Source organism: Trichechus manatus, unplaced genomic scaffold, assembly GCF_000243295.1.
Source record: "Trichechus manatus latirostris isolate Lorelei unplaced genomic scaffold, TriManLat1.0 scaffold00050, whole genome shotgun sequence".
In the NCBI taxonomy this organism is placed as follows: domain Eukaryota; kingdom Metazoa; phylum Chordata; class Mammalia; order Sirenia; family Trichechidae; genus Trichechus; species Trichechus manatus.
This window is the reverse complement of record NW_004443986.1, coordinates 2,644,090-2,668,797: the sequence shown is the minus strand read 5'-3', so window position 1 is coordinate 2,668,797 and position 24,708 is coordinate 2,644,090. Positions and strand designations below refer to the sequence as shown.

General features: G+C 35.1%; 1 protein-coding gene across 1 annotated transcript in view; it reads left to right on the top strand.

The window, feature by feature from the left end:
* Positions 1–24,708, top strand: part of CRPPA (CDP-L-ribitol pyrophosphorylase A) — a 315,799-nt gene that overhangs the window by 141,949 nt on the left and 149,142 nt on the right. Inside the window, exon 9 of the mRNA XM_004377417.2 lies at positions 16,559–16,690. Coding sequence (XP_004377474.1) covers positions 16,559–16,690 — 132 coding nt within the window. The remainder of the gene's footprint in view (positions 1–16,558; positions 16,691–24,708) is intronic.

Sequence of the window (24,708 nt, the reverse complement as noted above, 5' to 3'; positions counted from 1 at the left end):
GTGTGTGTGTGTGTGTGTGTGTGTGTGTGTGTGTGTGTGTGTGTGTGTGTTTAATACCAATGAATGACCTAGTGAGAAGATCCAAATCTCTGTCCTACTGCAGGCTCAAGAGGCTCATGGATATTTTTATTTTTCCTCCAGAAAATTATAACTTTATTACATATTGAATTTTTTTAATAATATTTTCACTTGAGTCATTAAAGTTTTCTTTTTAATACACACTTTCACATGGCTGTACACAGCTTCAGTGGCAGAAATGCTACCTTTTATATCTAATATTTTTCATTTGTTTTCTGCTAATATAATAAGTCTCAGGTATTTCCTGCCTAAGTCAATAATAAAACCTAAATAAATACTGGTTAAAAATACCGTTAGAACCCTTCACAATTGTGTTCATAAACGGATTCATTTCTAACACAAAGACGAGGAATGATGAAATCATTCTTACAGGAGGTGTTGAATAGAAAGAATTGACTGTTACAAGTTTTAAGAAATCTTTGCTTATAGCTAAATGGTTAATGGGATTATATAAATAATTGTGGTATATATGAACTCCCTAAAGTTAATTGTGCTGGAAGTGTAACTAATAATATGTAAAGAAATTATTCTCACAGGACACACCTTTCTAGTTTTCATGCTTTTAATGAATAAAGGTTATTTATTATGAGATAGAATGTGTGAATGAAATGAATTCCAAAGGACTTTTTCAAAGTTTTGTGAATAAAATTTTCTTGATTATAAACAAGGTTTAGAATTGGTATATATTTTCCTATTTTAAGTCATTTGCTCAACTTGGTCAGATGAGCAAAGTGGTTGGTGGTGAATTTATATGACAACACTATACTAGTAAGTAATTTTATAAAAGTTTAACTATAAAATGCCCAGGAGTCATAATAAATGAAACTAGTTTTCCTAGCCTTAGATGAGGAATTGAAAAATTGTTTTGATTGTTTGGTTTTTCAAAAAGTGCCTGGAAATTTCTCAGTGGATTATTTTGTGTTACTTAATTCTGTTTTAAATGGAAATGACCTTTACCTTAATTCTGTTATGCTATTTACTTATAAAGATGTAACCAAATAAATTTTTAATGTCATTTATTATTTTAAAATTACATATTGAGTCATGTTATATAATTAATATATTGATAAAATAACAAGTAAGTTAATATAAATATGCCAGCCTGGTGGTTGGCAGTTCGAATCCACCAGAGGCTCCTTGGAAACACCGTGGGGCAGTTTTACTCTGTCTTATAGGGTTGCTATGAGTCGGAATCGACTCCGTGGCAATGGTTTTTTTTAGGGCAATAATATATTTTGGTTCAGATTATAACAGTCATGGGTGGTATTCCTGGTTTAGACTTTTTTTGGGACCTTTTATACTTTAATTCTTATTACAAGTCTCATTGGGTTATTTTTTATGTTTTATCTTGTATTTGTCCCTTTTTATTTACCATTCTCTTTCTATAGTCCAGTTTTAATTAGGTTAGTTAAGTCTAGATCTTCTCATTTTGCGTTTCATTCTAATTTGATATGTCTCTCTGCCTGACAACATTTGCAAGATTAATTTTTTTTTTCCAAGTAATCTATCATCCATGTCCAGCCCAGGCCCTACCTTCTGTAAATCTCTCCTTAATGATTAAAGCTCTCACCAATGCTTCTTCTTACCAGTTAATTTTAAACTTACTTTAAGTACTATCTAGTTAGTGCTTTATAGTGTCCTATCCTCTTCTCTTTATTTCTTAATTGATAGCTTAATATAGATTCATATAACATTTATTCAGCATCTGTATGACAGGTACAGTGATATACATGTAGTTTATTTAAGAATGCAATGTTTTATTTTTTTAACTATATTTTATCTTAGCAGAGTGAGTTGTTATATTAAGCTAATTTTCCAGATTATCTTAATCACTTAAACAAGGAAATAATTGTATTTGTCTATTCTTCTTTTCTAAAATGAGGATTCCCATTAATATGAACTTATTTAAATGACCATGGTTAGCCTGGGAAGTGAGTCAGTGGCTGGGAGTTCTGGGAATCTCTGATTGCTTTCCCTTCTGTGTCTCCCCATATCCACTACCCTCTGCCTCAAGGCAAGAACGTTAAGGAGGTCTGTTTGAGAAAGGGGCAGTTTAGCCTGGACTGGAAGATTAGGAGAGATCTCTTTGAGGAAGTGAGAGAAAGCTAAGATTTGAAAGATTAGCATGGTCCAGCCAGGTGAGGAGTGGAAGGAAGAGCATTTCTACAAGGACAGAATGTCACATAGAATGGCAGAACTGGAAGGAGCCTGTGTGTCTGAAACAGAGAGAGCAAACTATACCTTAAGGAGGGTCGAGGCTGGGACTAGCTAGGTCTGAGGTCCAGGCAAGCCTTCCAAGTTTGAACTCTGTAGTGTAGCACTGCCCAGTAGAAACTGACGTGGTCAGATTTGTATTTTACATATCCTTCTAGATTCAGCATGGAAAATAGATTGAAGTGAGCAGACAGATTCCTCCATTTATTCTCTTTTATTAGGGGGGCATTGCAGTAGTCCAAGAAGTGATATTGGTGTCTAGGATTAGGGTAGTTTTAATGTAAATGAGAATAAATGGCTGGAATCAAGACATAGTTAAACGATAGAAGCCCTAAGAATTGGTGCTTGATTGAATGAGGGGAAGTACAATCTCCACTTTTATGTCTCATAAAACCAGGTGAATGATAATAAGGTAAGGAACATTAAAACCAAAAAACTAAACCCACTGCCATTGAGTCGATTCCGACTCAGCAACCCTGTATGATGGTGAATGAAGGAACATCAGAGGAGGATTTTTTTAGTTGGCTTATTTCTAAATGTTGAGCGGGCAGGTGATTACCCCAGATTTGTTGGCAGAGAATAATCAGAAAGATTTCACTCATATGCAAAAGCTTTTCTCGTGTGTGCGTGTGTGTGTATACAGAAGCTCTTAACCTAAAGCCTACTTGGAAATGCAAGTTATGCTCCTCCAAAGCCACTGAAATATTTGAATTTTAATCGAATTCCAGGTATAGGCAAACTTAAAAAAACCTGTATCTTTCATATTACAATGCTTTTGCTAAGTCTGTTTTATGGATCATGTTCTTTTATGAAATCTTTTCTGTAGTAACACTTCATATACTGGGAGGAAAAAATAACCTTTTCCATGGGTTGAATCATTACCAGACAGAAAGATGGTAAAGATATCACCAGGCCTATGTGTTGTTCCCTTAGGATAAGAATCTACAGCCACCTAAAAATAGATTAGTTTTGCTGTTCTCTAGAAAGCCTGAACTGTTCTTTTATTGAATGTATAGAAAGATGATGGAATCAGTACAAAAAGCTTCTTGATTCAAACATGCTTTGGCTTGAGCCCTCTTTGCAACAAGTTTGTGTGATACTTTTGGAAGGTATAGGATGATTCAATTTTCCAGGCACCAGAGGTTTTATTTTATAAGATTTTGAAGCTTATACTTAAATCCTGGGATACTTGATTCATTGATTCCTACTAAGGTGGAATGCAGCAAATGCTGCCAACATAGTCCCAGTGTCATCAACACTGGAAAACTCTTGTTTGAGAATGACAGCAGTTGTTAAAGCCACCTGTCTGTCTCCTACAGTTACTCTTAGTATTATGTCCACTTCTAGAATCTATGAAGAGAGGACTGTAAGTTTCTATTTTTGAATTTATTTAAAGTGTTTAAGATAATGACTTCGTTCTGAGTTTTCTATTCACACAACAAGAATCCAGTTATGATTTTGTGTCTTGGTTAGCTCATCTGGTGTTTCTTGCTCTTTCCATTTGACAGAGATAGAAGTCCCACTACATTTATAATTCTCAGAAATAACAGCCCCCCTCCCCCCTCAAAAAAAGATGTGGCATGCTAATGCATATTATTAGTATAATTATGTTAATGTTAGTAATAACAGACACTTATTGAATGCGTGAAGTAATGAGTCACCATTCTTTTCCTTTTTCATAAATGATCCCATTTAATCCTCAGAGCAGTCTTGAGAGTTGATTATAGTTGTTATTATTCTCAGTTCAAGAGTAAGCCTAGTGCTCATTTGACTTTACCACATAATGTTCATGAGTAATGTTAATACTTGCCCTTTCCGAGTGACAGAAACCTAGATTGGTAGAGGATCTTAAAACTTATTTAATAAAAAGTTCTAATTTTACAAGAGATAGCTCAGGCCACTTTCTTTGCCTGAGATAATTTCTTTAGATCAGGAGTTGGCAAACTTTTTCTGTAAAGCCTCAGATAGAAAGTAAATATTTTAGGTTCTTGGGGCCATATCAGTGTTTGTTGCAACTACTCAACTCTGCTGATGTAGTGGAAAAGCAGCCACTGACACTACATGAAAGAATGGATGTGGCAGTGTTCCTATAAAACTTTATTTAAAAAAAAAAGTAGCATGCTAGGTTTGGCCCATTGGGCATAGATTGCTGACCCCTGGTTTAGATTTTCAATCCTAAATGACCTATTTATCACAGTTACTTACTACTGTTTTCTAAAACATCTGTTAGCACTTTCCTTAATAGACCTAATATTCTCTGGGTAATCAAGTCTTTTGATTTAAAGTATAATTGTGTGCTGATTCCTGTGTTTTTTGTCTCTAGTCATCATCATTCCTCTGTTTTGACAGAAATATCCAAATGCATGCAGCTAAAAAATTTGAACTCATCTTCTTTTCTCCAACAACTGTCCCTCCCAGCTTCTCTGCTTTCTTTCAGTTTTGACTAAGCTACTCTATTAAAACCTTTCAGTGGGTTCTCATCTCCTACTGGACAAAGCTCATAAAGCCAGTCTATAGTCTGGCTCTTGCTTAATTCTATCATCTCATGTCTTATTTCCTCACTGAGCAGTTTGCCCTCTAGTAATACTGAACTGCTTGTAGTTTCCCATATGCACTGTATTATATAACTTTTCTGTGTTTGCTCTGGTGAGTTTCTTTACCTGAAACACCATTTTTCTACTGTTTGCTTGCCTGACTCTTTCTACCCTTAACATGTGAATGACAACACTTCCTCTTGGAATCCTTCCCTTATACCGTTGTGCTTGTACTACTTTCCCTTTCCCAACTCACTGTGTGTAGGCATTCGGAACTGGTTATTGACTTGAACTTGCCTTGATGTTCCTAGTCCTGTTGTCTCCTATCCTGTTCCAATGCTGCTCACCACTACTAGATGCTTTTTGATGACTGGCAGTAAGGAAAGAGGCTGCTATAAGGAAACAGAGATTTCATCTCAACTGATAACTATCTTCTATCAAGGAGAATAGTACTGCTTGTTCAACCTTTTAGGCAGTTATTTTGTATAAATTTAAATGTTATGTTGATTTCGTTCTATCCTCTTTACTTTTTAGTGTAGCTCAATTTTTAAGTTTTTTATTTTCCTTTTTAGAAAAAAAAATCATGTTTTTTATTTCACAATCATAATGATCTAATTTAGGAAGGCTGTTTTTACATTTTTATGAAGGATATATTTATGTTTCATGTTAGGAAGCTTATCTCACTGTGTCAGATGACTGCTTATGTCTTATTTTAAATTATTTTCTGTATTTACCCTAAAAAGTAGCATTGACCTTTGAAGTGTTCCTCAATCCTAAGTAAAGCTGTATTTGTCTCTTATAAATTGAATTTAGGTGTGATATTCAAACATTTTTTAGAGGAACATTTTTTTTTTTTTTTTGGTCTCCAAAGTAAATTCTAAAGAGAACACTACTATATTAAGCAAATAAAGTTTGCATTCATGAGCTTTAATTTCTCAGCTTATATATGCAGCATTTTCTTATATATTACTAACAAATATTAGGTTATTTTGATGAAGAGAAAAGCGTGAAATCAAGGATTATGGATGGTAGTTGGAGTGTTTTTTCTGGTTTATTTCAGCATTTTATTTGGATTGTGCAGTAAATTGATTGACCTATTAGATATTTATAATATTAATAGTTGAAGGAGAGTATTTTCTTACAATCTGACTATCCTCTTCAAGTAGATGAATCCAGAAGTCTGAAAGTGTGTAGAGATATTTTTTTTTAGAAAATACAATAATAGTATCTGATAACTGCCTATGCTCTTGTCATAAATATAAAATTAAACAAAAGTTACCTTCAAACTCACAATAAATGCTACAATTTACAGAATGTAATATTTTACTTATTAATTTGGTTGCTCAACTTACTCTTATACCATGATGAAAGCATGCATCAAGCAGATGTTCTTTAAATCTGACGACCATTAATTAAACTCAGTACACATGTGCTATGAATGATGGGTACTTATTCTACCGTTTTAAGTATGTAGAGAAGCATGGACATGAATTAAAAAAAATACCAATGCAGAACTATAACCTAATCAATGACATATTTACAGTAAGTTAAAATTTATCCTTAGAAATGCTGAGATAAAATATCCTGCAGATACAAGTTAATGTTAGTGAATTGGTTGTTTCTAATACCTTAGAATTCTACATATACTTACATGCTTTCCATTTTACTCTTAATATAGTGTCTAATATGAGAGTGAAAAAAAAGAATATCAAATATTTTGGAGAATATTTGGAATTTTTCTATCAGTGAAACTCTGAATTAAAGTCATGAAAATTGTACAGTTGTGTCAATTCTTAGTAGTTAGCAAAACTCTGAACATAGGATTTGAATTAGGGTAGAGGGAATTTTAGGGTGGAAGGACTGGCTTCTGTGACAATCAGGAGGTAGCAGGCACTCAGATTTTAGGAGGCTCAAGAAAGCAGGTAGGAAAGAATAAGAAAGAAAGGATGGAGAAAATGTATTTACTTCACTTGAAACTTTGCTTAAGTCTTTTCTGGCATCTAGTCTACCACTGGAAAATCAAAAAGTAGGTTGTCAGGATTTCAGTTGTTAGTAGGATTACAGGAATTTACTTGTTCAACTTTTGAACTAACTACATTTTTATACAATATACATTAACTGTACTCTCAGTCAGAAACCCTGGTGGCATGGTGGTTAAGAGCTATGACTGCTAACCAAAAGGTTGGCAGTTTGAATCCACCAGGCACTCCTTGAAAACCCTATGGGGCGGTTCTACTCTGTCCTATAGAGTTGCTAAGAGTTGGAATCGACTCAATGGCAATGGGTTTGGTTTTTGGTTTATACTCTCAATCACATTTCTTATGGGTCTAGCTGGCAGGCTAAGAGTTGTCCTTAGCATATAACTGGCATATCAGTAAATCACTTAGTATCATAAGCTTTGCCATCTTGGTCTTCATGGCACAGTTTATTTTATTGCATTTTTCTCTTATTTTATAAACAGGAGCAGAAAACAAACAAAAAAGTAGGTACAGATTACTAATGTATAAGCCTTACAATCTAAATAAAGTTGAAGCAAAGAAGGAAAATATTTTGGGTAATAAAGGGCATAAATCTTTGTTCTCAATTATATACTCTTTGGAATATATTTACTTATGAAGGAGAAGAGCAATGCCTAAACTTAGTATGAAATTTATAAACACATTAATGAAGATTAATGACTGTACTCTTAACATCCTTTACACTTTGGGAAGGAATCCCGTCTTAAATTTGATTAATGTTAGCATGGGTATATCTTTTTCATCCTTTTACTTTTAACCTATTTGTGTCTATATTTAAAGTGTCCCTCTTGGAGGAATATAGGCCCTAGGTTATAGGTGGGACTTGATTTGTTAGCCAATCTAACAATCTCTTGACTTTTAGTTGGGGTGTTTAGATCATTTACATTGTATGTGACAGTTTGAGTCTGTCGTTTTGCTCCTTAATTTCTATTTGCCCCATCTATTCGTTTTTCCATTTTCTCTATTTTTCTGACTTCTTCTGTATTAATTGCATAATTTTTGTGTTTAGGTTTTATCTCCCTTTTTGTCATACTAGAAACAGTTTGATCCTTTTATGATTTTTAGGTAGAATTAGTGTAGTGTTTAGAAGGAGGCTAATTACTCCCCGCAACTAAGGCAAGACTCTTCTTAAGACTCTACCTAATGCCCTAAGAATTAAGAAGTAGGCCACTAGCACTATTTCCAATCCTATGTGTGCATCAGATTCTCCCCCCTCTAATCCTATTGGGTGGTTCTTTCCCACCCTCAGGTAGTTTTCTCCCATGCAGGCACTGAGCAACACTCTGAAGATCTCAGGTTCTTTCTCTGTGCAGCTCTTTCCCTCTGGTACTCTGCCCTGTGAACTCTCTAGCATTCTTAGTTTCCCTAGACTCTCAACTCCATCTCTCGACTTAGGGAGGTGAAGAGTGGATTTCCCCTTGCCTGGAACTTGTTCCAAAGCAGTAAGATTGGGCAAATGTAGGGTTCACCTCATTTGTTTGCCATTTCTCAGGGATTATTGCCCTTCATTGCCTCATGTTTAATGTCTTTAAAACCATTGTTTTATGTATTTTGTCCATTTTTTTTTTTTTTTTAGTTGATTCAGGCAGAAAGGTAAATCTGGTCCCTATTACTCCATCTTGGCCAGAAACAGAGGTGGGACCTATCTCAATTTTGAAAGTGTTTTATTTTCAGGCATCCAGTATTCATCCACATTTTCAGGAATGTGTTTTATACGTAATTATGAAAAATCTGTAGTCTGGAAAGCCCATACTCTGTATTTTTGCCTATTCCAGATCTAATTTATCTCAGCTGGATTTTAAATAGTAATGCTTAGGCATTAATGGAAATTCCTTTGCAATCCAGACACAAAAAAAGTTAGTGACCAGTCAAACCTGATGAGATATATGACTAGTAAACATACTGGATAAACTGTTTTGTGTTCCAGACTAGTGCTGTCCATTAGAACTTTCTGCAAAGATGAAATGTTCTTTCTCTGTGCTTTTGCATGTGGTAACTACTAGCTAACTATGGCTATGAACACTTGAAGTATGGCTGCTATGACAGAGGAACTAAATTTTTAAAAAAATTTTGATAAATCTGAATTTAAATTTAAAAAGCCACATATGGCTAGTGGCTACCCTGTTAGACAGTGCAGTGCTAGACTATATTTTATTTGACCATCCATTTTATTGGGTCTCTTCTGCTACATGATGTAGCTTCATGGGGATAAAAAAAGTTTCTCTTAGAAATAAAGTGTTACATTAGCATTTTATTTTGATCAAAAATAGCTCAACAAAGCAAAACACCAGTAATCTTCTGATTTGTTACTGGAGGCACTCTGGAATCGCTTAGTACTGTGTTTCTTTTCTCTAAGATTATTGTTTTCAACATTCTCTTAAATTAGCCAGTTTTTTTCTGTATCTGTTTATATAATATATATTTAATATTATTAAATAATTCAGAAGACATTTGTATGTTAATTTGGTATCTATATTGCTTTTGTGTATTAGATTATAAATTTCTGAGGGTAAAAGAAACCTGAGGTTATTAAATGTTATTAAATGATTATTAATTCCAGAGATTATTAAATAAGTATTAGTTACTACAAAATTCAATTTTTTTTTCCATACCTAAGAGAAGGCACAAGATTAATCTGTAAAAGTTATTTGAAAGTGACTTACATACAGTATGTACCTGCATTTCAGTCATCTTGGTCATGTCTTTGAATACTTTTTTGTTTTGTCTGTATGTTCCAAATACCTCATCTTCTGAAAAGCTTTCCTGTAGTTGTTTTGGATTTTGAAACTCATTAAAAAATATTTTTTAAAAATTCCCTTTAAACCCAGAACATGTCAAGAGAATTGATTATTCTTATAACAGATTTTGTATGGTTGACTTAAATGCGTGAAGCCTCTGTATTTGTGAAGTAAGCACCAAAAATATTCATTGTTTACTTATTTTTTAAAAAGTATCATGTGATACTGATCTAGATGTCCTGGGGACAACCATAATATTAATTATAGGTAGTTGCTTAATCAGTAATACATTTTATCATGTAAAATGAAATTTTGACAAGTTACTAAAATATATAAAGGTGATATAGTAAACCCAGTGAAGTTTTCAAGAATCACATGCTTGTGTTTTTGTAACTTATTACTTTGGTAATTTATCTTCTCTGACAGCTTTTCTCAAAGAGAAAAAAATAAATAAATGAAGGTGGAGTTATGTATTTTAAGTAATGTTAACTAATCAAACCAATGCTTTATATTAATCATTGAGGTTACTTTCAACTTCTGATTCTAAAATTTGTTACAGATGGTACAGGATGTTAATTAAATTAATTGTAGATGTATATTATCCTTAAGATAATTGTTCCATAATACAGCAGTGGCAAAATTATGTTCTTACAGGGGAGACTACCTTGTGAAATAAAGAAATGTTCATTTTTTAATTATTTGTTTTTACATTCCTTTAATCTTATTTCTATTGGAAGTTTAAAATACAAAGTTCTGGTTTTGTACTTCTTTGATCTTTTAAAGGAGCCCTGGTAGTGCAGTGATTAAAGAGCTCAGCTGCTAACCAAAAGACTGGTGGTTTGAACCAGCAGCCGCTTCACGGGAGAAAGATGTGGCAGTCTGCTTCCATAAAGATTGTAGCCTTGGAAACCCTGTGGAGCAGTTCTGCTCTGTCCGGTAGGGTCGCTATGAGTCGGAATAACTTGATGGCGGTAGGGTTTGGTGCATTTGATCTTTTAAATAAAGACCTGAAATCAAAGGTATACAGTATACAAATATGATATTTGTACTGATATCATGAAACTCATTTACTTTTGAATTATTTGAATGATTAGAAACATTATTTACGTAAATCTTTTGTATGGTTAATGTTTTAATGCAAAATACTATTTATTTCCAACTTTTGTTTTGTTAGGTCATTTCCAATATGTTCTTATTTCTCACCCTACTTTTTTGGCTGGTATTTTGTTTTGTGAATTTTTATAAATGAGTTATTAGCATTTGCTCTGAGTTTCCGTGATAGCTTATAACCTAATTATTTTCTGTTCATCTGAATTATGTGTTGACTTTCATGATGACATTGATTCAAACTTGTTCTACAATAAAGTGATTCAATTTCAGAAGTTTTTTTTAAAAAGTATCATTCATTAAATTAAAGTAATTTTCATTAATAGAATCCATATAATTCATAAATAGTTTGAGATGAAAGTTTTTCTAAAGTTTTTTTGTTCTTAAAATAAACTATTATTTTGATCAGCTTAGTGTTGGCTAGTTTCTTCCGTTACTAGATTTCCTTCATATTTCTTGTGAAAAGTGATATTTTGAAGCTGTTGGGCAAATTCATACAATTTGATTTTCCATACACATATGTGGGTATTTTACAGTAACTATTATGTTAGCTTCAGAGAACCTCTGGGCTACCTACCAATTCTAACTCAATTATTTGGTAATTACTAGAACTTTCCTTTTGACCGTTTTTCTTTCCACTTTGGTGAGCATTAAGCAATACATTCTTTGGGTAGATAATTTAGCTTCACAAATTGACTTTCTTCTTAGTCAAATAAACAGAAAGTCTATTTTCCCTCATGCCAAATCCTGAATCTCTTTCAGGCCTTCCTGGTAACATGGACTCTAGGATGAGACAGAAGTGCTAAGTGTGAGGTTATTGAATATTCTTGATGTTTTCAAGTATTTTGTGCTCTATATTTAATGTCTTTTAATTAGTGTACCTGGCCTCAGCAACAGGTAAAAATCACATTTTAAAATAAAAAAAAAAACTTAATGAGAATTCATCTGGGATCAGGAATATATTAAATGGCCACTAGGCAAATATAAAGCATGTGTAGAACTGAATGAAGAAGGCACATGAATCTCAGAGGAAGCTTTTCCAGTCCCTGAATGCCAGGAACCTTGCCCACCGACAAAGACATGAAGCTACTCACATGCTAAATGCGTAAGCAGTTTGTAGAAGTAAATTTGCTAACTTTTATTAAAATGAGATTAGATTTTTTTTGTGGGTAAGGTGATATCCTCATCTTTCATATGTATGCGTGAGGAATTGCTACAGAGTCCCCGACTTACGATGTGTTCGAGTTACAACAAACCGCGCTTATCACCGTCTGTTTTTTTTTGGTACATCTTATCCTCAGTAATATGTATTACATACAGTGTTGCAGTGCGTAATTTGCTGATGTTATCACTCTCATGCCAACCCCTAAAGACAAATAAAGACTGAATTTATACAATTTGCTTTTCTATACACATACGTGGGTATTTTATTGATAATAAGAAGACAATAATAATGAAAACTAAAAAAAAAAAAAGATGTATTCAACTTATGTCAGAACTAGCTTATGTCAGAGTCATGGGAACAGAACCCCATCATAAGTTGGGGACTACCTATATTAGGAATGGCAAGCTAAATGGGAAATAATTTTTACTGTAATTTCTCGGTAGCAAATTAGAGAATAGTGCAAAAATATATCAAAAGATACTACTGGTGTAGCTACAAGCAAATGTGCCAAACTCAAGCCTGATGAAAGGTTTTGCTACATTTCAATCAATGCAAGGCTGTCCAGGCTGTAAATTTGTTTTATAAAGTCAAACACATTTACATCTCTCTTGAGTTATCATGATCATTTTGCAATCCTCTACTCTGGTTGTAGAAACCCACCCTGTTGTTTTAAAAATTAAAATTTAATGTGTTTTTGTACCAACTGCATTTTTTCCTGGAACTCATAAATGATCGGTGGATTTTAGAAGTTCAAATTTAGTAGCAGTATGTAAAGTATATGCTTAAGTTTCATGGTATTAGGAAGAACATCTGCTCGAGATGGTCTTCTGTTTTTCATGGTGTCATCAGATCTTCACATCTGGTGAAACAGAATTTTGAGATGCATCCTACTTCTTCAAGCTTGAATTTTGTCAACCTGATTATATGTTTCATAAGGCAAGATTCATATCCGTGTTTCTCTAGGAGTTAGTTATATCAACTTGTGCAGTGCTTAGTAGATAGCAAATACCTTCGGAAAAAAACCTGTAATATTTCTCATATATCCTGCTACTTCATTTCTTAAAGTTTTCCTGTAGCTTAAGTAGTCTTGGTTTGTTGGGATAGCATATCATGGAGAAATAAAGCAGTCTTTAGAATATAAATACATAGCTTACTTAGAACTCACTTTTACACATGATTTCTTTAATGTAGTTCTTATAGTCTATGGTGAACAGCATTGACATACTTTTTTTTTTTTTTAAATAACATTAACTCTTTTTATCTTTCCAAGGAACTAGGATATATTTTGCAGATCTACAGCTGTAGTGAAAATCTCCCAGTCTCTGTTTAGACGTCTTGTGACGTGATGAGAACTCTAGGAAACTGTGTCCTCTGTACTGTGTCCTTTAGTCCCACCTAGATGATTTTGCTACAATATGTGTTTCTATAAGACAAATCAGTTCCTATGTGATTGGTAAATAAGAGAATTTTGTCCATAAAATGTGGAAGTGGCATCAGCTTACATGTCACTTTTCCTATAAGAAAAGCCCGAAAAACAGGAATAGAAGTAGCAGTCTTAAGAAGTACAGGAAAAAAAAAAAAAAACCCTCAATGTGACTGCTTCAGTGGCAGCAACTGCCTTAACAGCACTCTTCAGCAAAAACTGAAAAAGAACAGCTGCACCCAGCACTGACTTCACAGGGAGGTGCCCCAGCTCCTGGCAAGTTGTGCTTTATTCTGTGCCTACTTTTAAGGAAGCCTTATGGTAAAGAGCTCCATTTCCAGCTGTCTCAGTATACATTGTTCCTTCTTCTTCTTCTTCTTTTTTTTTAAAATAATATTTTACTGTGTTTTTGATGAAAGTTTAAACAAGAAATTAGGTTCCCATTTAACAATTTCTTTAAATATTGTTCATTGACATTAGTTACATTTTTCAGTGTGTCAGCATTCTCATTGTTTCCATTCTGGTTGTTCTGTTTCCATTGATCTAGCTTCCCTGCTCCTGTTTAGCTTCTCATCTTTGCTTTAGGGTAAATGATGGCTATTTGGTGTCATGTAGATGATTTTTTTTAAAGGAACACAGTACTCATGAGTGATATTGTTTATTTTATGGGCCAAATATTTAGTTGAAAGGTGACCTCCAGGTGTGGTTTCAGTTCCAAGTTGAAAGGGTGTCTCAGGGAGATAGTCTCGGGGCTTCCTTTAGTCTCTACTGGTGTGGTAAGTCTGGCCTCTTTTAAGAGTTTGAGTTTTGTTCTACATTTTTCTCCCATCCTATCCAGGACGATCTATTGTGCCTATGGTCAGAATGATTGGTAGTGGTAGCCTGGCACCATCTAGTTCTTCTGGTCTCAGGATAGATGAGGCTGTGGTTTGTGTGTGCTGTTAGTCCTATAGACCAGATTCTTCTTTGAGTCTTTGGTTTCCTTCTTGTGCTCCAGATAAGTAGAGACCAATAGTTGTATCTTAGATGGCCGCTCACAAGCTTTTAAGACCCCAGTCGCTACTCACCAAACTAGGTTGCAGAATATAAACTTTATGAACTATGTTATGCCAGTTGACTGAGTTGTCCCACAAGACTGTGGTCCTAAGCCTTCAAACCCAGTAAACCATTCCCACGAGGTGTTTGTCTATGTCTAGGAAGTATGTGCTTTATTATACATATGGACATATAGGCAGCACACACAAACATGCATATACCTACAGATAAACCTATACATGCACACATACATACACATGTATTTCTTCCTATACACATATATGCATTCATATCTACCTATGTAAATTTACACACATTTTTTTTTGTTTGCTATTGCTATTGTTACAAAATTGTGTATTATAGTATTACCAAAAACGTCTCTTATTCTTATGTACTTCTTAGTGTCATAATTTACCGTGGTCAAATTGTGCATACTTCACCCACATTTAGTATTGCAGTTCCCATCACCAAAAATAACAAGTGTCTACTATCTAGAGAGTGATCCCCCCTCCATTGTTTCTCCTTCAATTAAAGTGTCACCTGCAATCCCACTCTGTAGTTGTTGTGCATTTTATCTATCTTTGGAGGTTTTAATTACAAATCAGAGAGGTCTGACATGTTCTGCACCTTGTACTGTTTTTTACCAAAACCTTCTCCCTCTTTAATTTTAGTGTGAGATTTTGCAGAACTCAAAATTGGTTAGGAAGGCTTATATCGTACTAAACAAGAATGTCTATCCATCTCTGCCTGTATCTGCCTAGGCCTGCAATAAGGCTGTCGGGATTGCAGAACTCCAGGGCACTCCATTCATATAAACCATGATGGGAATTGTGACCCTGGAGTTTCTTGGTACCTAAGTAATACAGGTGTTTACACAGTTTTTAAAGTTAAAGGCTTTTAATCACAAAGGGCAGTGCTGTTCCCCAGTCCAGCAGGTGTAGGGGTATACAGTCATCTGGTAGGAGGAGTTTAGGAGAGGGTCCTCAGCCAATCCTGTCATTTCAGTCTCATACCACAACACCAATATCTGAAATTCTCTTTGGTTTAGGGAATTAGCCTACTTTTTGTTGGCATCTGTAAGCCCCCTACCAACAGTTTTAGGTTTGGCTAGATTTTTTAAACTCGTGACTCAAGTGGGCCTTCATGGCACTAATTTGCCCATCTTTGTGAAGTGGTGCTGTGTAGGAAACAAGGCAGGGAACAGAGCTGTCTCTTCAGGGGGTGAGTTCACATTACTATAGGGCCTTTTTTGTACACCTTCTCTCTGCCCCCATGACAGCTCAGGGCTGAGGGAAGGAGAACACAGGCTGAGGGAAGGTAGTGCGTTAGCCATCCTTTAAGAAGGCTCAAGCTGTAAAAACAACCTGCTCTTGTAACAACTCAAGAGTATTTAGCTGCCAGGTCCCAGCTAGGGGAGCATCCAGTTAGGAATTAAACTGCTTTGAAGAAAGGCTCAGGATTTATATAGTTCATTCACAGTTCTTCCAGTCTGGTTGTAGTTTACCAATCAAGAGTTATTTTTACTATAAGCAGTGTTGCCTGGTAAACAGCTGAAATTTCATCTTTTTAAGGTTTCCAGGGAAACAGACCTAGGAGAAGTTGAAGCCAAGGTCACAGGGTCCCATTGTCTTTTCTTTGGCTGCTTAGCAGATGTAAAAACCTAAAACTTTTTCTTTCTGCTTTTTGTCATCTAAAATTTTTTTGTTTTTTTTTGTCTATTTTTTTCTTTTGTTTTTGACTGAGCATTTTAAGGAAAAAATGTTTTTATTGTTATTTTAGATTTCAGGAGGAAGTAGCTATGTGTGTGTCTTCAGTTAACCGTATGTAATGGAAAGTTCCAAGAAATGTTATTGAATATCTACCAGATTAGTATGCAATATATGTCATCATATAGCTCTCTTTAAAAATTGATGCTATGTAAGTGCTTTCACCTAGAAAAGCAAAATGCAATGTGATGGGTGAAACAAAGACCTCATTCCTACGCGTTACTGAAAGAACATAATAAGGTATTATTTTTCAACATTCAGCATTCAATGAGTGTTTAGTACATCTGTATTTATGGAAGAGGACTCAATTTTGTATTAAATAGTTGTGACCTGAAATGGTTAACTAAAAATTAATGCAAGCTAATAAAAGATAATTGCAATATTATAATTGTATGTGTTTTGAGCTCCTTTAGTATTATTTTTCAAAGGAAAATTGATGAGAATGGTGTTTGAATCCTTGCCATTTATATTATTTTGCAGGTGCATTTCTTTGATTACAATTCAGTACCTTTCGGTGAGAAAATGGAAAACCTAATGTGGATTAGGGAATTTGCAAAGGAAGTGAAAAAAAGAAATATTTTATTATGTGGCCTTCTCATCTACTACCCACAGGTAGGTAAATGTTTTTTTGCAGATCGTATGTTCTGTAGAGTACAGTCTTAATGGTGGGGACCTGATTTTTTCAACAATAAAGGGACACTAATGATAAGGAAAATTTTGTCTGGAAAGTTACTCACTTATTCATGCAATGGGTAGAATCTCTTGACTGTAGGGGAAAAATAAAAAAAGAAAAGTGTTCTAATTAGGAAAAAAGGATGAATATTGGCAGATACCTCATACAAGGTACGTTTTGCATCCTGTGTAGGGTCACCAGATTAAACAAATAAAAATATAAGATGCCCAGTTCAATTTGAATTTCATATAAACAACAAGATTTTTTTTATTGTTAAGTATATCCCAAATTTGGAATTTGACATTCAAATTTAACTGAAGGTGCTATATTTTAACTGGCAACCCTATGATCACAACTCTTGTTCAGTTGTGTAATTTGAAATTGCCTACTTCTTTTTGTTATATTTAAGATGTTGGTGGTCAAGTTCTGTCCTCCCCCCACCCCCCTGTAGGTTATTTAATTACTTGGAAGCAATGCCTGGCATTTGGATAAAAAAAGGGCATGGTACTTAACTAGAGGAAAACCAGTTATTGTCATTGCCTTCAATAGCAAAATTAGTTAAGCCGGAGGCAAAATGAGTTAGCATTATAGATTCTTTGTACAAGAAATGCTATTTAAAACAAACCATTTGGAGAATCTGTGAGAGAAGATGGGTTTGCCCCTTGAGCATAGATAGCTTTCATCAGGTTTGCAGACTGCTCTGCAGTTTTATAGCGGTATCGTGCAGGAGCCAAGCAAGTTAAACAGTCAACCGCTTTTTTAATGGTCTGGAATAAAAGTGATTTGGTGGCGACTGTTCAGAGAAGAGCAGGTATTTAAATTTATGTATGGGTGATGAATCACAGCTATTGTTTATGAAATATGTAAGTTGCATGTTTAGCCTGCAAGTAACAATATTTCAGTTTAAGCAAATGGATTTTAATTATATGTAAGGACCATCTTGTAGCTAGTCCCTGGGTTTTCCTTAATTTTGAAGTTATTTCCTCTGTTTCCAAAATATACTAGTGTGAACTCACAGTAGTCATCAAGAACAAGGCAAATTTCAGTTTACTTAGTATTATGGAATTATAAAATATTAGTGCTTAAAGGCTACTGAATTTAACACAACCATCGCTCAAAGAGATACATATACTTGCCTGAGGACAAATAACTGGCAGTGTAATAATAAGAACTCAGGCTGACATCCTAGTGCAGAAACCATTCCTCTTCAATAAGTTGCCCATTTAGTTGTACTCCAGACTATCATGGTGGGAAAAAAAATTGTTTCTTGTGCTATGCAAAGGAGTCATAGATGCACACTAGGGGCAACACACTGTAAAGATATAAGGTAGAACTTATAGAGGAAAATCTTAAGCAGTGAAGTGGAAGAGCACACTCATTGCTGGAACTCTGTGTCCCACGAGCTGGGTCAGGCGGCTGTCTGCATGCATCATAGCTTATGTTTCTGTAGAGAATAGTGCTGTCAGGAGAAATACAGGATGCTGTTAAATTTGGATTTCAGGTAATCAATGAATAATTTTTTTTACTGTAAGTATGTCCCATAATGCTCTACATATTTAAGGGGTGGGCTCCAGTTAATATCTGTGTGACTCTGCATCTGTGAAAGCTCCCTGATTGGAAAAGTGGCCTTGTAGAAAAGGAGGAGCCTTTGGACCCCACAGACTGGTACCCAGATGTTCTTATTTTGAGCTAACTCCAACTTGCTAAACCTGCTCTCTGCTGTTCACCAAAGCTGTGAGGAGGTGAGCCTGCAAGTGCTGTAAGATATGTCTCTCATCATTTTAGGAAGCAAATGATGGTTTACAGAGGTGTATTTTGCCTATTCTTAATAGTATATTAGTGAAGATGTTTCAAATATGTGAGAATGTATAACAAAGAGGACATATTTTTCCCCTCAAAGATAGTTTGTTGATGCTTACTAGCCTAGCACTCTGTCCAGTGCTTAATTCTATCTAAAAGAGCGTTTACCAGAGAATCCTGGCATGTTCATCTGGTATGTGATTAAAAAAGGGGCTATGGTTAAAAAGTTTGGGGAACATCAGTGTTTCACAAACAGACTTACATTTCCCAACAGACTTCTTTAATTTGAAGGCTTCTCACAAATTCTTAACATACTAATGAGCACTTCCCATCTCCAGATTAGGAACAAGGGGTATACCATTTCCCATTTGTTCTTATAACCCTTTAACCATGGGACAGTTCATGAGACTAATGTTTCCTAGTAGACACTTTGGGAAATATTCCTCCCTAATATACCCTATGTAAAGAAATCACTACCCTCTAGAGGCAGTCTTTTTAAACTTCAAAAATAATATCTTCATTTCATTAAATCACTTTCTCTAATGTTGATGGCCTGTGTGGCTAGGCTTTCTGTCAGCACTAAGGATAAATAAGACGTAGGAGGTGCCTAGTGGGAAAGGCTGACCTGTGAAAAGAGTGTTGGTTTGTGCTTTCCATAGTGCTGCATGATATGGTTTTTGTAGCGTTCCTACATTGGGCTTTGTGTCTTAAGTTTAATCCTTTTTCTCTGTGATAGCCAGTAGTGTGTTTTCATTATTGTGTATCATTTTAAGTCTCTAATCAATGAAGCCTTTTTATTTTTTTAACCATTCTTCATATGGCATACTATCAAGTATTTCTTCTCTGGATAGACTTCTAGTTTTTTTATAGCTCCTCCTTAGAGCGTATATTGAACTGACTTCAGTATTTGTGCTATATGTGTAGTCTTTCTGGCTTAAAGAAGACCTGCCTTAAATATGACATTCTGCTAAGGTAGATGCTTTTTGATTTTTTGGGGCCACACCTTCATAGTATTGACTTATGTGAGGTTTATAGTTAAATAGAATTACTTGAACCTTTTAAAAAAAATGTTTAACACATTATGCTGTTAAGCACTTATTTGTGTTTGTGTAGAGTTATTTTAGACATGTGTAGGACTTTCTAATGTACTTGGAGAGTTTAAATTTATTAGTTTTATTCTACTATTTCAGTCTTTGCTGTGTTTTTGGATCCAGAATATGGCATGAAAGTATTAATCCTAATTTCTAGCCTCATATAAATTAGATATCTGCAAATTAAATATTGTCTATATTTTACATGCACCTTTGGGAGAAAATTGATTTTGAAATGACTGAGGACTGATTCCCTTCTCTAATATCAATAAATGTTCTATATTATTGTTAGTGATCAATTATTTATTCTTTGATAATTCAATCAGTGACAAATACATCTAACTATTATCTTTCAGTTTAGGTTCTCCATATTTTCTTTAACAATATCATAAGAGGCTTTGTCAGATGCTTTGCTGAACTCCAGTTATGCCCTATATGTATGCATTTTTTTTCAGATTGCAGAGATATAATTTGCAAATTTGCTTGGTTCCTTAGCTGTAATATGGGAAAACACTAATTTCTTTTTTCCTAAACTGATTTTAAAGTAGTCTAATGACTTCAAAGAGGAAATTAATCATTTAAAATGTTCTCTGTGGATAGCTTAAGCTGGACTCTTAGATCGTGATACTAGCTTGGCCATTTATATGAGGTTTTGTGACTACTATCTAAAGCTCAGTTTCTCACATTGTGAGTGAATTAGGAAAGATCTGAAATTTAGAAAAGACCAGAGGTGCAGCATGAATGATGTTTATCTTCACAGTTTGTTGAATGAATTCAAATCAGGACCTAATCCTCTTTCTAAAATATCCATATCTAGGAATAATCCAAAATAAAAAAAACCAAACCTGTTGCTGTTGAGTTGATTCTGACTCATAGCAACCCTAAAGGATGAGTAGAACTGCCCCATAGGGTTTCCAAGGAGTACCTGGTGGATTTGAACTGCCGACCTTTTGGTTAGCAGCTGTAGCTCTTAACCACTATGCCACCAGGTTTACCTAGGAATAATAAAAAACAGATTTTATAGTTTAATACACATATAGTATCTTAATCCTTTTTTAAGTATTGTTTTAAATACTTGTGTGTATAAAATATAGCTCTTCATTCATCATTGTTAATCCAATTTTGCTATGCAAGTCATCACTAAAGCCATGGTATAAAATCATATGTTTGAGTAGTGCCTTAGTTTTCTAGTGCTGCTATAACAGAAATACCACAAGTGGATGGCTTTAACAAACAGAAATGTATTCTCTCACAGTCTAGGAGGCTAGAAGTCCAAATTTAGGGCACCAGCTCCAGGGGAAGGCTTTCTCTGTCTGGCAGCTCTGGGAGAAGCTCCTTGTCATCAATCTTCCCCTGGTCTAGGAGCTTCTCAGCACAGGAACCGCAGGTCCAAAAGATGCACTCTGCTCCTGGCTCTTCTTGCTTAGTGGTAATGAGGTCCATCTGTCTCTCTGCTCAGATCTCTTTTATGTGTCAAAAGAGATTGATTCAAGATATAACCTAACCCTTTAGATTGTGTCCTGCCTCATTAATATAACTGCCTCTAATCCTGCCTCATTACCATCATAGAGATTAGGATTTACAACGCGTAGGATAATTACATCAGATCACAAAATGGAGTACAGTCACACAACATTGGGAATAATGGCCTAGCCAAGTTGACACTTATTTTGGGGGTAAACAATTCAATCCATAACAGGGAGCATGTTCTAATTATCTGAAAATCTGTGTCTAACAATATAGCAGTGAATTTATGAAGACTTAATATTTCTGACATGAATGGTTCAAGCCAATAGTTTAGAGTTTGCATTCTTAATTTTGTGGACATCTAAAATATTTTTATGGGGATTTCGTTTTTAATGCAAATATTTGCAAATTTACATTTTTAAAATAAAAATTTGCACGAGAACTTTTATGATAATAAAATTATGAAGTATATAAAAACTTAGCATTTGTCTGCTGACACTCATTTATAATTTTTTCCAGTGCCCTCCTACTTTCAATTTATTGCCCCCTTCTTCATTCATCTCTAACTCTGTCCTGGCAAATGAGTTCCTTTCAGCTATTTCCTTATTAAAATTTATCTTAGACTTAGGTTTTTACCTTGTCTAGGTATTTTAAAGGGAACCCTGGGAGAATTAAAATATTTTAAAACCCAGAGACATGCATCTTTAAAATAAGTTCTTATATAGCTCTCCAAACCTGAAGATTCAGAAGTTTTTAGTAGAGGGTAGAAAAGCATGAGAGATGCAAAACCAGAGTAGAGAATGATCAGAAGTAGCAAAACTGATAAACAGAAGATGACTGCGATCAATATTCAACACAGGCATTGAACACCTTTGGTGAATTTTTATATAATCTTGGGTACATGTTGTCTGGAATGGGAATGTTAGTTTCATTTAAAAAGATAAGACCTAACAAGAGATCTTCTTCAATATTCAAAACCATTTTTCTATTAAAAGCAAGTAGTTTGCTTTATGCTTTAGCAAGTTCCTTCAAATTGATCATTATTGGAAGAAGAGAATCTTTAACTTTTTGTGAGTACATCTGAAGACTCAGTGGGTCTGAGAATTGGTAGAAAGTCCTGAAGAAGCATCTTCTCCCAGACTCCTGGTATGAGACAGAGGGTTCTTTTTTGCTTTAGATAGCCTTTATCTGTTGTAGCAGTTTTCTGTGTATTTGACATAGGGCTTTAGAGGTTGAAGTACATGGTTTCAGGATTAAAGCATTTCCCGTAAAACTTAAATTATTTGTTTCTTCCATTGATTAGTTTCTACTCCCCTCTAAATAGAAGAACTAGCTATACGACACCGGGCAAGTAAAAAAAGTTTTCTAGACACTACATTCTCTATTTGTAAAATATGCAGTTCAGTACTTCTCTATTACTGCCTGTGTGGGAGGGAGAAGACAGAGATAGAGAAGGCACACACTGCGTCTGGTGATGCTGTTGAGCATTTCTCATGCTTTGACACATAGAAATTCCAGAGCTGGGCTGTTTTTTCTTTCCTCTCCATGTGTGACCACAAATTTTGCCTGTACTAATATCCTTTATTTCATTGAAAAAAAAGAAGACATTATAGTTCAGAGAGGGTGTCCTTTTTTCAAACATCTTAGTGGAAGCAACAACCAGGGAATTAGGACCCATCAGAGTAAAGCCAAGGAGAATGGTACGTGTACCAACATGGCAGAGAATGTGTCCTCTTTTTATTCTACCATGTTCTCTTCTCCTTTTTTCTCCACTGAGCCATTCTTCCAGTGGCTTTGATACAGTGGGAAATATGACCTTGGAGAGCAAAGTTTGGCTTAAACTCATTGCTGTTGTGTTGACTCCAACTAATAGTGACCCCATAGGACAGAGTAGAACTGAGTCATAGGGTTTCCAAGGTTGTAATCTTTAAGGAAGCAGACTGCCATATCTTTCTCTCACAGAACAGCTGGTGGGTTCAAACTGCCGACCTTTCCGTTAACCACTACATCATTAGCGCCACTAGGGGAGTGCGTGGGTGGGATGCAGACCATACTGGGTGACACTGTCAGAGACAGTGGCACCAAAATAACTGTCTATAAAACTATCCCTGTAATTAGTTATAACAACAAAAACACTTTTTTACACTATGTTTACATGTATCAATATACCTACAAGGCTAAAACTCTATGCTAATTTACTTTTTGAACCGTCTAATGAGCTCCAGAAACCCTGGTGGTGAAGTGGTTAAAAGTTTGGCTGCTAACCAAAAGGTCTGCAGTTTGAATTCTCCAGGCGCTCCTTAGAAACCCTATGGGACAGTTCTACTCCGTCCTATAGGGTGGCTATGAGTCGGAGTCGACTCCAGGACAACAGGTTTTTGGTTTAATGTGCTCCGGTTAGAGCTGTCAATATTAACCCAATTACAATGATGCTTCAAATTATGTGATTCTATTTGCATGTACTACAAGCACACACTGTTGTTTTCATTGCTGCTGGTGTTTTTATAGTTGCTGATTCTGTCAAATTTTCTGGTATTTTAGCTACAATATTGTGATCATTAGTATTTGTGAATCTGTATCAATAACTTTTTTGAGATGATGTAGTAATTAAAGGAAAAGAAGGAATGATATACAGGAATTACGATTTACCAGTAACAGTACAAAAAACATTACAAGGATTCCGTATAGTCTGATATGGGAGGAGGTCCATGGGGGAGTGACACCGTAAGTTACTGCACTGGGTGACGCCAACCCTAGTGATGCCACTGCACTGCATCACCAGGGCTCATAAAGTTTTGCTTAGTGAGTATTTTCACAAGATGGAGCCAGTGGAAAGGACTGCACAATTGACAGAGCTGAAAAAACCAAGCCCTAGAGAGTATAATGGAGTACCATTACCCTCTCCTGCTCCTGAATGCCACTTTTTCTTCTGTTCCTCCAACTACATCTCTGGAAGGCATATAAAGAGAGAAGAAAATTACCAAAACGGTTTTGTAATTTTTTATTTAAAAAATTTTTTTTTAAAGATTTATGAGAATCGTTATATAGAGCTCCAAAATAGATTATGGAATGAAAAGTTTTTGTTTTTGTTTTTTGTAACAGCATTAGATAAAGCTGTATAAATTGGTCTTACATTACAAAGTATAACCGGATCTCTCTATTTGATAAGATCAATGTAATCATTCTTTTCTGTTGTCTGGGTTTTTAAATTTTTGTGTATGCTTTTAAGGGCATCCGGTAAACACTATTGACTGTGGATCTCCTTGAAATTACTTCAAATAAACTCATAATGAAGCATTTAAAAAATATATGAACAGGTCCGACTGTTCTAGGATACCTTTGGGCCAAAAGACTTGAATGTGTAGGGTAAAACTGGCACCAATCTTTCCGTCTCCAATGCGCCTTATTTGCTCTGTGGCCTCTAGACAGATGAGTCATTGCTCAAGTGTGCGTGATCAGTTGGAAAACAAATAGGCGTATGCTATCCAGTAGGAAAGCACAGATTTTTTTTTTTTTTTTTTTAAATAATCTTAGGGGAGGTTAGACTTAGAAGCTCTGCTTCCTGCAATGAGCAATTATTTGGAACTCAACTGGGCATT